General features: G+C 45.9%; 1 protein-coding gene across 19 annotated transcripts in view; it reads right to left on the minus strand.

The window, feature by feature from the left end:
• TRIM66 (tripartite motif containing 66) overlaps positions 1-14,386 on the minus strand; it is a 58,893-nt gene that overhangs the window by 13,194 nt on the left and 31,313 nt on the right. For all 19 annotated transcript variants that reach the window (XM_070274671.1, XM_070274673.1, XM_070274677.1 and 16 more), the window contains 3 exons: positions 12,772-12,889; positions 10,474-11,378; positions 8,729-8,890 (listed from right to left, as the gene is read on the minus strand). In XM_070274671.1, coding sequence (XP_070130772.1) covers positions 8,729-8,890; positions 10,474-11,378; positions 12,772-12,889 — 1,185 coding nt within the window. The remainder of the gene's footprint in view (positions 1-8,728; positions 8,891-10,473; positions 11,379-12,771; positions 12,890-14,386) is intronic.

Consider the following 14,386-nt stretch of genomic DNA (forward strand, 5'->3'; position numbering starts at 1 on the left):
GCTACTACTGTAGTCAGGGAAACTATGGAATTGTAACTCAGGCGAGGGCACCAGCAGTAGAGAGAGGAATTAGTGGGAATATTCAAGAGATGTTTAAGGGGTGGAATTAATGAGTTAAACAAATAATAAGCGATCTCCCTGAGATCAGGAATGAGACTAGGATGGACGAGGTTGAACAGAAGTCGTTACAGTAGCCATCCTAGTTTCATTCCTGATCTCAGGGAGATCCTTTCAATATTTCACCACTGAGTATAATATTTGATGTAGAATTTTTGTAGATTGGGAATCCAGATCTCCGGCACAGAAGCCACACTCTTAATTCTGTCCTGTCTGCCTCTGCGCTCACTCCCTCCCCCTGTCTCCCGCACACTCAGTTCTACGATCTCTATCCTTCCCTCACCCGCTCTTTCTCTCTTGACCTTATCTTTCTTCCTCTCGTTTTTTTTCTTTCTTCTTATATCTTTTTTTCCTCTCCCAACCCTTTTCTCTTATTATTTAACTGCTTTAGTAAAGCTTATATTTTCTATTCTTAATTCTCAATTTTAAAAGCACATGAGCTAAATACCCTTATCTCTCCAAAGAAAAGTTTGCTTTTTATATGTTCCTTGGTAGCACAACAGTCTTCAGTAAAAAGACCTCAATTTGCTCTATAGTCTAAATCCTAAGAAAAGGTGAGGAGAAGGAGGGATGGGGGAAATGCTCAAATCAAATTGGATAAACTAGGCATGGAGCCCAGATTAAGGGATGGAGGCAGAAACAAGGGCTATTTCAAACATGCCATGGCTTACATCCCTTGGCATCCCCTTGTCATAGTTATGCACTACCATAGCTTTCTAATATTCCATATTTTCTTAGCCTTGGACAAGAACGATTATTGCATTCCCTTTTAAAATACACGACAGGCTAATCCTCTCAGCTGGATTCTTTCACCTTTTCCCTATTTGACATTTATATTTAACGCACTTCTGGTGTTCATCTCATCTACCAATGACATAGATGGATCTCAGCAAGATCCTTGGTATCAAGCATTAAGAGCACCTAAATCCATGTAGGACCATTCTAAGCAATGATGGTCAGGTGCTGTATGTCACAAGATATGCACAAGATTAAATTCCCAAAGACACAACTTTCCAGATCAGGAGTAGAGATCACATTTGTAGGATATCATCTCCCCTGTCCTGATTACTTATTGCATATCATGAAATGAGAGTTAATATAATGACAGAGGAAAGGAGGGCATGCAGACAGGGCCATGGAAGAATTGTGGAAACTCTGGCACAGTTTATTTTGAGCTGAGCCTGCTGGATCTGCTCCCACTACACTCAGCACACAGTACGAGGTCAGTAACATGTCCTAAGTTACTGCAAACTAGACTGGTCTCTTTCATGTCCACATCTACAACCAATCTCAACAGAGGCCAAGGCTATCAAGAGGTGGGGTGAAGAACATGGGAAATGTCCATGGGGGAATTCTGAGAAGGGACTCGGTGCAATGAGGAATCCAGCCCCAACTCCATTTCTACAGGCCACACAAACAGCGGCATTTCTGGAACCTATGTATGCCGTGTGTTGGTTATTTTTGTACTTCATCTGGCTCTCTGGAGTGAAGAGCTGCAAAGCATTAAAACAAAAGGAACTTATTTCATGTATAGGAAGAAAGAGGGGAGTTGAGAACCTCCATTCTACTCTGTTGCCAGTGCTACAAGATGAGTGGGGGCAAGCAGAGGCCAGCAAAGCAGGCTGGGTCTCAAGGGCCTGGAAGGAAGTTAAGGACGTCTTGAGAGTATACTAGTGTTGAAGAAGGGCTTGGAAATGTGGCCATATCTGACATTTGGTGCCTCACACACAGGAGCTCATCTGTCAATGGAGACGATGGTGCCTGCCCTCTCTAGCACCCAGGATGGTTCAAAGATCAAATGAGAGAAGGTGAAAGTATATGGCCAGCTGTAAAGTCTGTCTAGGGCAATCACTGACACTTCCAAGATGTCAGCTATGCAACAGACACCTTAACTTCATCTTCATATACAAAACCTTCAGATTTCATGACAGAAAATATGTATTTTGAGAATTGCAAGTGAAAATAAAATATTCTCTAGTTCAGGGAGGAAGAGAAGTCAAAAATGTCAAAACCATTACTCTGATAATCAGCTCAGGTCACCTCTGGTGTAAAAGGGGAGACTTCCCTGAGCCCATAGAGCCCCCTGTCACCTCCCTGACCTAGCATCTCCTCATTTGCCTCTAATTTTCTCTCCTCCCAAACTGTACATTCCTATCCCTGTCCCTTTCCTCTTCTTGTTTCTTATCTCTTCATCTCTGTCTCCTTATCTCTGTTTGCCACCAGCTTAACCCTGTGAACTGTCTGAATCACCTCACCTGGAACCTATATAATCTACCTGTCTGAACCACCTGGTTCCACAACTTGCCTGACCTGCCACCTCCCTGAACTGTCTGACTTTCAACCTCTTCTACTAGTAACCTAGGCAATCCTTCTCCTGTCTAACCCATCTCCTGCTTGATCTGTGCTCTGTTACCTGCTGTCCTCACTCTCCCCATCCTCACTGCCCAGATCTTTTTCTGGAGTTCAATGTGCTTACATTATTATTCTAATGATTGTCATATGGTGTTGTCAGAGAAGATATTGTTCTTTCATTTTAACAGGAAGGGAAATTGAGACACAGAGTGATTACCCAGATCTCCCAAGATCATACAGGCCCAAGACTAGGAATTTGGGCCCAGCTTTAAAAATCTGCTGGCTGGTCTTGATTTTGTGCCATTAGCTGGAAAGCTAGTGTCCTAGTAAGATGCGATTGAGAAGTCAATAAACAGACACTTAGTGCACATGCCCTGAGTTTAATACAAGTTTCAGGTTCTTACAGCAAGATGATATTGCTGGGGATAACGTAGAGCAGATAGGGTGGTGGTCCACAGAAATTAACTTTCCAGATATCTGAAACAACCTCTTTCAGTAACAAAATGCAATTGGTTTAAAATATTATTTTGAAGGGGAGCACTTTTAAAACACTTTAAACACTACCCTGTCATATTAAACAGAGTACCAGGAGCCTGATGAGACCATTTCTTAGCGACATACAGGAACTTGAAGGAACCTCTGTTGCTGGAGTATGGTGGGCTATAATTCAGTGATACTTTAGGGAACTTCTAAGAACACTTGTTGTTCTTTCCTTGTCCTTTCACTGAATGACCTCACACTGTGGCACTTTCCCAGGTGATGTTTCTTGTCTTCTCCCTTGGTGTTAGCTGCCATTATAGAAGTCCTGACTCCCCGCTCCTAATCTGCTTACTGCTATAATGTAGGAAAGCTAAAAATTTCCAAAGAAAACCACGCAACTAAGCTTGCTAGATCAAGAACTCTGACTAGATACCTGCATGTGGACTTATGATCTTGTAGAGAATATAATGTGTGGGGTTTGTGCTATCTGTTTTTGTTGCTGCCACAAAGCTTTGCCTGCTCACTTCTGGTTCCAGTAGTTAAAATTGTCAAAGACTGGCCATCACGTAAACGTGCAGAGGAGAAGGGAGTAATGACTTGGGAGTTGTCTCTTGGAAACATATTGAAGGCCTTCACTCTGGTGGAAGGAGACAGATAAAGAGAGAAGGATAGAGGTAAATAAGATTTGTGAATTAAATCTTGCAATATTTGAGTGCTTCAACAGCTTCAGATTAGGTAGACTGGTTTAACAGTAGTAGATCTTGAACCAACTGAGTCAGACACCTGAGGGAAGAACTAACTTTTCTGGCAAATGGTTTCCCAAGTTGATTTTTAATAGAGAAGTTGTTGCTCTTATTGACAGTGAGTACTCCTCCAGCTCAGTATAAAGCTCTTGTACAAATTAAGCCTTTTCCTGTGGATGTAACTATGCTGATATATGCTAACTGAGCAGAGTGAGATGGGAAAACGCTCGTGGGTGGTGAAGAGAGAAGAACTGAAGGGTGTGCAGTGCCCTGATGATCCAGGGAAGACAAAAAAAGGAAAGAGGATCCCAGAGTGTGAGGTGGAAGGAAGAGGAGAGGAATAAATGGATTCCAGCAAATCTGAAGCGAAAGCCAAAATGAGTGGAACCCTCAAAACCCAAACCTTGGAGACTCAGGAGAATTAGGCCAGAGGTATTTTGACCAGGCCAGGGTAAGGAATTTAGGGCCTAGGAGCCAGAACCTGTTTTCCCATAGACCAGGAGACCTATACAAAGATCTGGGGTTTGGTCTGTGAATGAAATCAGGCTAGAACTAACGAGACAGGCTTCCTAGAGGGCGTAAAATTCAGGAAGCCAGACCTGGGGAGTGTTTGGCTTGGTTCCTGAGTAGGACAGAGCGGATCTCTGTACAGTTCTGCATATGCTGATCAGGACACAGGTTGTGCTCTAAGAAAACCTCACCAGGTCCTGGGAACACTATGAGCAAAAGCTGGTATCAGAGTCACGCTATGATGAAAAGATCATTGCTGGGGTTGAAAATGCATGATCTGGTCCATAGGAGTTGATTTAGTTAGTTTAGTTAGTTTAGTTAGGCCAAGGCTTAGAGTATGAGTTTAAGCAAGTCATTTCCCATCTCTGGGCTTTAATTTCCTCCTCCACAGGTTAATGGAAATCTCACTGAGTTGTAAAGATTGAATTAAGAGCTTAGGCATCACAGTTGATACTGGTATAAATGCTATGCATCTGAGTCACTATCCTTTACTCTTCTGCATCACTCTTAATAATCTGGACCACAGGAATGCCTACTGCCTTGGTATCATTTACTGAAAATACATCTCAGACTCCTCTCAAGCTATAAGCAGCATCCTGGTGGCTTCAAAGTTCTCACTTGAAGATCTGGGCTATATTATGAGCAGAAGAGAGGTCCTTCTTGCAGGTGAACTGGGGCGCAGACAGGGCTCTCTGTGATGCCTGCAGCCTTGACTCCATGAGAGCTTTGAAGAAGAGTGCGTATATTTTTCAGCAGTCGACTAGTTCAGAAGTATGAAATGAAGCCATCCAAATGTCTTCCAGTTTCACTTGGGATGTAAGGGAGTTCTGTTGCAGAGTTGTTACCATGGTCTTTCTTCAGCGTGGCTAAACCAAGATTAGGAAGCTTAGGCAACAGCTAGTGCCAGACAAATGTCAAAATTCATTCAAAAACATACTGCTGGATGCAGGGAGGGTAGCTGGATGAGCTGCTCCTGAGACTGCAGAGCTCAAGACACTAGAAAACCAATGATCACACCTTCACATCGCATGCTCAGCAGCAATCAGTTTTCACCATAAGCTCATTTAGTACCAACTCCTAGGTACTTGTGCACCGCTGCTCTGCTGTAACAAAAGTCCTCCTTGTGGTCAGTGAGCAGCTCAGAGCATCAATGAGTCCCTGTGGACACACAGAGAGGTACAGGTGCCACAGGTTCCTCTGCTCTGTGACCTGCAGACAGACTTCTGACTTCCCGGGCTCTCACAAGCCATCACAAGCTGAGGAGTGGGCTGGAGGCTAAAACATCTTTACCAGATAAAGATAACCAAGACTAAACCAGGCTGGGTCCTAATAAGACCTCTCCCCAGCAAGGCCTTAGGCTACTTCAAAGATTGCGAAGGCAGGACAACCCAGCAAGTGAGAGGCCAAATGGAGTCCTACTTCTCCCAGTGCAGTGCACAAAGAGAGACAATTTAACCTAGTCATTGAATACAGGGTTGAGTCAGGAACCTGGGCTCTGGTCCTAACCCTGCCAAGGGTCAGCTGTATAACTATTAGGTGGGTCACTTAACCTTTCTGTGTCTCAGTTTCCACATTTTTCAAAGGGGAATAAGAAAGTAGTTTCCTTACAGTATTTCTAGGATACACAAAGAAATAAAATGGAATAATCCACGTAAAAACCTATGGAAAAAAGTAGAAAAATGCTATATAAAGTATTATCATTCAATAAGATGCTCAGAATGTTGTTTGGTATCCTCAATCTTCACACCCTCCACCCTGCCCAATACCACCTTCAAGGCAATGAATTCCCTCAAAAAAAAAAAAAAAAAAGCCTTTTTTCTTATTTCAGTAACCATGTGTGCAACCAGACCTCTCTCAGTCAAGTGGACCCAAAGCTTCCTCTGGGCCGGGACAGCAACCTTGAGGTTCCTTTTCCTGGGAGTCCGGGTCATGTTGTAGCCTATAAAACACCTGAAAAATTCCAGGCCACCTGCCCTGCCAAACTTCTACATGAGCCCAGGTTAATAAGGGCCAGGGGCTGCTCAAAATGAGAAGCTGGGGTTCCTAGGACCTTCACTAACCCCACTGCCAACCTGCAGCCACACCGGAGGGTAGTATCCCCTTGCTGCTCAGAGAGCCCTGTGGGCCACACCCACAGGCAGCACAGACTCCATGCTTGCCCGTGGCTTGCCTCCTTTCCTCTGTACTGGGTATAGGAACAGAATTGAGACTCATCAAATAAGTAGCGGTATTTTCTGCTTGGCTTCCACTACCACTTGAGCCCTGGTAATCCCTGTGCTTACTTCTCAACTACTGACATCCAGAGCTGGCTGCCTTCCCGTCATCTTCTGATGTAGTTTCCATATGAGAACATCAATAATTTAAAACTGAAACTTAACTCTTCATCCTTCAAAACATGCTCTTCTTCCCGTGCTCCCACCTCAGTGAATGGCAACCCATTGGGCCAAGACAGAAGTCTTGGCTGAATGTGAAGCCAAAGAACTTTCTCTCCCTCACTTCCCATCACCAATCAGACTCCAAGTCCAAAAGCTCCTGTGATCTGAGCTCTGGAAGTCCTTGCTTCCTCTCTATTCTCATCATTACTTATTTCATTCAATCTTTCCTACTTCTCCTCTGTAAACTATTTTGGTCTCCCTTACTACAGCTAAAGTGACCTTTCTAAAATTTAATTCAAACCATGTCCCTCCTTGCTAGAAATCCTTCATTCACTCCTCGCAACCCTCAAGACTGAATCCCAACTCAGAGCATAATTTACAAGGCCTTCCAACTGCTCTGGTTTCACTCACTTCTATTCCCCAGGACATCTCGTGTTCCTACCAAGCCAAACTATCAGCAACCCCCTGAGTGCCCCAGGCTTTCTCCCACTTCTGGACCTTCCTACTTGTCATTCCCTTTAACCATGTATTCTCCTCACCAATCCCCCTAAATGCCCCCTGCACCAGCCTAACATCTCCTTCAAATCTCAGCTTAAAACCATGTCCCCTAGGAAGTCTTCTGTGGACAGTCCTTCTCCCAGGGTTAGGTGCTCCTTCTATACACCCCAACGACTATCATAGCACTTCATCAAACTTGATTGCTGTTGCTTGGTTAACTCTCTCTCCCACCAGACTGTAAGTTCCAGTATGAGACTATCTTACCCACCAATGTGTGCCTGGCACCTGGAAAAATATTTGGCACCTACTAGGAGGTTAACATATAGGTTTTGAACATCGAGTGAATAAATACATGTTTGGATGGATAGGTAGCTGGCCCAAGTAGGAGAAGTTAAACCCCTAAGAGCCACAAAGGGCCTATTCACAGCACCTCTATGGCCTCTAGGCCAAATTGTTTTCAACAGGCAGGACAGCACGGGCATAGAAAAAAGCCATTAATACCAGAGGCCTGCCCAGACTTCAAGAGTCACTAGGGATTTCCAAGTCAACGTTTCATTTTTGCCATCCCCTACTTTTCTAAATTCTCTTCTCAAGAATCACTGAGATAGATTGATCTAAGACATATACGGCAATGGTGCTGCTGGGGGAAAGATGGTGAGGGGTGGGTACACAGAACAATGAGTATAGTGGGGCTTCAGGGCCAGAGGGATGCTGCCGGGCTGAGGGTGCAGGCTGGGAGCACACAGAATAACTAACAGAGCTTCAAGTACAGGGCTAAGTGGAGGCACTGGGAAGGCTGAGGGTACCAGATTAGAGAAGGCAACAGGATAAGTGGAACAGGGCCAAGGGACCCAGGGAGGGCTGAGTGGAGGGCACGGCACAGTGCTGAGGTTCCAGCTAGGAGGATGACAGGGGTGGGAGTGATGCGCAGGGGTAATAGTAGGACAGCTGAGGAGTGTGGGGTTCTGGGTTATTGCCAGAGTAAACGAACACTTCCAGCAAGCAGGTAGGCCTCCAATAGCTTACCTAAAGAGATCCTAGTGCCCTTAGATGCTCAGCTACTTATGCAAGACAGCCCTACAGACCACCCACCCAACAAATTCCACTGACTCAAATTCTAAGGCCAATCAACTTTGGGTTGTAGGGCTACATAAAATATTTTCACCATTTTCATTGCAGAGAGGAAAAAGTTCAGGCTTTGGATTCTGACAGATTTTGTTTTAAATAAACCTCAGCCCTCTCAGCTACTAAACACAGGCCCCTGGACCTCGGTTTCCTTAGCTATAAGATGGGGATGCCCACCTCATAGAACTTTTGGGAGGGTTAAGGGAGATAATGCTTGTGAAGCACCAGGCACAGTTGCAGGCACAGAATAAGTGTTCAGTGAATTGGCGTTCTTTCCCTTTCCCCGTCCACTCTGCATGAAGCCCAGTTGGTCTTACTTTAAGTGGGTATGTGGGAGTGGAACAGGGGTGGAGGAGGACCACCCATGTTGCTGACTCATTAGGACAGAAGGCATGAGTCAGAGCTCTGTAACATCCCAGGATGGAACAGGGACCCTCTTCCCCCTGCCCAGTCATCCTCGTTCAGGTCCCTGGGGTCTTGGCTGGCAGTGGGCCCCATGTGGTCAGGGAAAGCAGGCTCCATTAGTACCTTTCTCACCACATTCGGAGAGGAGTGTTGGATGGTGCTGTCCAGTTGGGGGACACTGTGAGGGGTTTCTTCCCCAGATGCCTGAGGCAAGGCAGCAGCAGTATTCTTGTCAAGAGGGAGAGCTGGCTTTGGGCCTTCAGATGCTGACGGCTCATCTGTAGCCTGGAGAAGAAAATAAGAACTTGAGTGGGTTTCACTGCACAGAGTAACAGCAGCAGCAGCAGCAGCAAAGACTAATGCCCACCCTGCACTGCCCATTGTCACCACCTACATATTGTGAACTGCTTAAACATTTTTCAAAAAGAAAGATACTCTTATCTAAACTCTTCCTAAAACTATATCCCAATATGATAGTCTTAGGATAGAACCCAAAATGAGAATTCTGAGCTAACTCTGTCATATTCACCTTAGCAATCATAACAATTTTGACCTTAGCTCGTGGTCCTCTGTGAACCCTAGACCCCTCTCTGCCATTATGGGGACTGTTCCATATCCCCTCAAAGGAACTGAGGCTCAGAGAAAGATATTTGAAGCATGATCTGAAGTTATCAGTACCAACTTCATTAAAGCATAAATGTGAGGCCCTATATTTTTTAATAAAGTAAAAGTCTATAGAGCTTCTCTGAGGATATAAATGTGATTACAGATTTAAAACAGACACCACTATGGGAAAAGTGAGAAGGGGTAGGAGGAAGGGGCTGGAACAGGAAGCTCTGGGAAAAAAAATAAAAGCAAGAGTTGAGAATAAAGATGTGGAATGCAGCAAAGATCCCAGAGGTACAAACTGTACCCCTTCAATTGGCTTTTAGCTGAGCAAAGAGAGGAGCAGCATTCCTCAGTCCCCTTTGGAGAGAACAAGGCCTCTTCTCTAGCATTAGAGTCAGCCGGCCTGAATCCAGCTCTTGGCTCTATACTCAATGTTTTATGCTATCTAGGCAGACTGCCTGCCCTCTCTGATCTCCACTTCTGCACCTATAAAATACAGATGGTAATGCCTACCTAGCAATGTTGTCGATAGGCTAAATGATATGGTGCATATAAAACGTACCTAGCCTGAATACTTTTGAAACATTAGGGCTTCAAAGTCCAGTTTTTCTGTATGTATGTAAAGTTGGTGTATAGATACATCTTTTCTCTTGAAATTGTAATTGAATTTGTAATTTTAAAACAGATTATCTACGTTTTCATTAAAATTTAAAGATGTTGTAAAACAAACAAACAAAAAACATACCTAGCCTTAGTAGGCTTGAAACAAATTTGAAGTCTGTATCTGTGCAGTGTTATAAACATGCTGCTCATGAGCATCTAATGCTTACCCTCCCCCCACTCCTTAAGCTCTCGCCTTCCCTCTGTCTGAGATTCATAGTTCCAGCAAGGGATGTGAGGAAGTTACAAAGATAAGAGACAGCCTCTCTTCTGCCCTGGCACTGGCAGGAGTACAGCACAGCTCAGAAGGTTCCATTCATGGGAGGGTCTCTAGTGTCGCCCAGGAGGACAGGGCTAAGACAGGCCACTCTGGATAGTACCGAGCCCAGCTCTACTTTGGGACTAGGTACTATATTCTCTGGAGCTTTCCTGAGATGGGCGGTGGAGGCCAGGGCAGTCTTTAAAGGTGAGGGCTGAGCTCAAGGCCACAATAAGATGAAAAAACTGTGTTCTACGCCACCCTGTGATTGGGGAGGCTGTGTTCCCTGAGCGATCCTAGGACGGGGAGAATACGTGCCCCAAGCCACCCTGAGGCTCACCTGCACAGTGTCCTCCTGACTCTGGGACTGGACAGGTGCTGGCTGCCTCACAATGTAGTTGATCTGGCCCACAATTGTTTGCTGAAGATGCTGAGGCGATTTGGTCTGACTCAGTTGCAGGCTGGGCTGTTGAGCCTGAAGGAGAAGCTCCAGGTCCTTCTGCATTTCCTCCAGCTCAAACTTGTGGTGCATTATGTCCACGTTCTGGGAACAGGTAGACCCAGGAGGGCTCTCACGCTGACTAGAAGCCAGATGTTGGGATGGAGGTAGAGGTGGGGGTGGCTGCTGCTGGGGTGGAGGTGGCAGAGGTGGCGGAGGTGGCAACTGCTGCTGCGGCTGCTGCTGAAAGTGGCTGAGCTTTAGCTTCTGGTGGTGGCCAAACTGAACTTGGATAGAGGGTGTCTGTAAGGTGGGCTGGGCATGGGCTCCTTGCTGAACATCCTGGGGAGGGACGATGCACACCGGCTGGGAAGCCAGCTGCTGCCCCAGCCGCTGGGATGTGCTCTCCTGCTCCCCGGGGGGCTGGGTATCCAGCCAGGGCTGCAGCAGCTTTGGTGGATGAGGAGTGCAAGGCAGCTCTTTCTCTCTGGGCAGCAGGGTGGAACACTGCAGTGATCCTAGTTGTTGGGGCACCATCTCAGAGGGCTGCCTAAAGCTGTGGGCTGGGTGTATGCTGGGTGGAGGGACCTGGCCTTTGAGGGAGGGCGAGACTGGGGAGCAGTGGGAGCAGCACACAGATGAGGAACACAGTGCTGGAGACTGGAACTTATGAGAGGGGTGGCTACGACTCTCTTGCTGAGCCACTGGGGACTGATGGCTTTGATAAAAGGATGATGGTCCCTGTAAGCCTCCATAAGCAGGGGCATCTGCCTGGGACAGTTGTCCACCTTCAGTAGTTATACAGCCTGAAAATTCAGAATAGAGAGTGTTTCCAAAGGTAATCTGCGGTTGTTCCCCCTCTGCTACCTCCTACTCCTGGGACCAAAGGACATCACTCAACAAACCTGTACCAGGGCAGAGATTAAGAAATTCAACCCCTGATCTCCAAGACTCAGTCTAGAATACTGCCAGCAACAGAACCTGTATGGACCTGCTTTGGGGGCCTGGAACATTTGAGAAATTAGTTCAGGTTTCACCTGATGTTCAGTCCTGCCTCTATTTGTATCCCACCAGAGAAACCATGGGCTCTCTCAAATAGCACCTACTCATTTTTAACAGAGACTCAGAAAAAAAATCATCATTAGGGGTAGGGAGGGAATGTGCTGGAAAGTAGCAAAGGAGAGAAAGTCATCCCCAGGACAAATGAGCAAGTCTTCAAATACGGGTCTGGGGAACTGTGTGTTGCGCAAGTAGGAAGGAAGAGAGTGGGGAATCTCCCACGGCAGCTCAGTGCCAGGCACCAGCACTGTCCTCAGGTCCCTTGGCCCTCGTGTATGAGTAGATGATATCTATCACTAGCTTAGTCTAATGGCCTCTTCAGCTCATTGTTTTGATGAGGCTTACTTAGGGCGAGACTGAGCAACTTGAGGGCAGGAAGTGTGTTTTATTCACCTTGGTCCCTTAGTGCCCAGCATGGGGCATGACCCAGAGCAGGGGCCTACCAAAGGTCTATTGCGTTAAATCAAAAGGGAAAGGGCAGCAAAAAATAAACCTAAATATCATTCATCGATCTGTCAAGTTCAAAAAACTTTCAATGAGATTAACAGCCCACGTGAAGGCAAAGGTTGGCCATTAGTTTAACAAGCCTACCATCGTCAGGTTGTCAACACAGGCACAACTTCCAGTTGTCTACATTCTGCCTAAAGACTGGACGCCAGCAAATTATTGCCGCAAGAAAGGAAGATGAACTATCTGCTTACATCTCAACTCCAAATGGTGTGCGTTCTTTCTCCCTCTCTGTCTTACTGTTGCTGAGATACCCCTGTTTGTAACCACGTACACGTATACCCTTGTATGACCACAGAGACACAGGTTCACCTGCACTACCTTACAGCATTCTGGAGAGCATGGCCACTGTCTTGTCTCCTCTCCAGCAATGAAACCAAGGTAACAGGGACATTCATGCAGAATGGGAAGCTCAGATTTCAACTAGTCCTGTCACAAAAGTCCGGTATTTAAGCCATCCACTCCTCATCCCAATCTCAAACCCCCCAAAAAAGGATTGCTGAGTGACTCCATGACCATTGGCAGTCTCAGGGAGTGCTTTCTCTTGGGCATGTGCTGACCTATCCAGTAAGCTAAGCTCTATATTTGTTCTTAGCAATTATGTAAAAGCCCACAGGGTGGGCCCTGGCTCACCAAGCGAAGCCAGCTGCTTGGTCCAGAAGTTAGGCTCCCAGGTGAATCTGATACTCCAAGGGGAGCCAGGATCTGTGTTACAATTTGTCTCCAGCAATCGCTGCATCTGAAACACAATCTGACAGCAGCACTAACGGTCATTTCTCTGGGCATCTTGCATCTGAATAACTCCCTCTCCCTCATCTTTCAGACAGGTTGAAAGGCTCAAAGCCATCGCTCTTTAGCCTCTGGTCCTCCCCCATATGCTCCTTTCCATGCACTTTAGTATCTTTACATTCTTCTCTCCCCACCTTCCTACTGCTGATCCCATTCCTCTTATTGAGGCTTCTGGAACCCCTACATTCTTATCTCTTCCAGGCCTCAGATGATTTGTAATTCTCCCTCAAGATATCACTTGCTTGGCAGCCTTCTCAAGAGTGCTCCATTCATTCCAACATAACCTCAATTCAACAACCTATGGCGGAGACGTTCTCTGAGTTCCCCATTGCTGTCCTTCCACCCACATGTAAAACTCCCTTCCATCCTAATCAACTGCCCTCTTCCTCCCTCATCACTTTCCTCTATCTCTAATCACTAACTGTCCCGTTTATCTAGGACTTTGGCAATTGTCCAACTTAACTGCCATCATCTAGTTAACTAATGTCTCAATCAACATCTTGTCCTCTTACTTTCTTGACCTCTTTAATGTCAGCCACCTTCACCTCTCTTTTCAGTTCAGTCACCATACTTAGACCCTTTTCATCATCTAGAACCATTCTACCTATGAGACCTTCAACTCCAACAACCTACTTCCTGATCGTAACCCGCTCTCGCTCTTTCTGAGCATGCTCTTCAACCTCATTGAAGTCTCCAAGCCCTTTCCCATCATTTTCAATAACAATATCACTGGTGCCATTTTGCCTCCCCATCACCAATGCCTAAACTTAGGTCAGTCCAGCCATCCCAAAGCCATGTTATCTGGGGTCGCTTCAGTGATCATTAACCTCAGGGGCATCCCTCAGTCCTTTTTCTTGTCACTTCCTTTCTTGTCAGCTTCCTCTTCCACTGTCCTCAACGACTACTTAAAATATTCACATCTCTCCTCAATGCCACTTACCCAGTGCCTAACCTTCTTACTATCACCTCTTACTTCACAGAGGACAAAACAGACCACAGAGGGCAAACTCCATCAAACTTGTACCTCTCCTACCTCCAAACTTAACTATAGTATAATAATCCCTTCCTGTCTTCCCATCTTGGAGGAAGGGAGCGCCTCTTATGTTTAAGGGCGACTGGTTTACTCTCGACCCCACTTCCTCCTGCCTTCTCAGTATGCTCACTCTACCACACATCTCTTCTTTCTATCTTCAACCTCTCCTCACAAATAAAATGTGTGCAAATGTTTTCCATACTTAAAAAAGGTCTGCCTCCATCTCAAGCTACCTTCTTATTTCCCTTTTCACTTCCGTCTCTACTTCCTCACCTCCCATCCTCAGTCCCCTCATTCTAGCTTTTAACTCTTCTACTTCACTGGAATTTCTTTCAAAAGATCATCAGGGACCTCCTGATTCCCAGACCTCAAGGCCCCTCTTCACTACTGATCCTCTTTCACTATGTAGCAGTGATAACGGTGACC

This window comes from Equus caballus, chromosome 7, assembly GCF_041296265.1.
Source record: "Equus caballus isolate H_3958 breed thoroughbred chromosome 7, TB-T2T, whole genome shotgun sequence".
Classification (NCBI taxonomy): domain Eukaryota; kingdom Metazoa; phylum Chordata; class Mammalia; order Perissodactyla; family Equidae; genus Equus; species Equus caballus.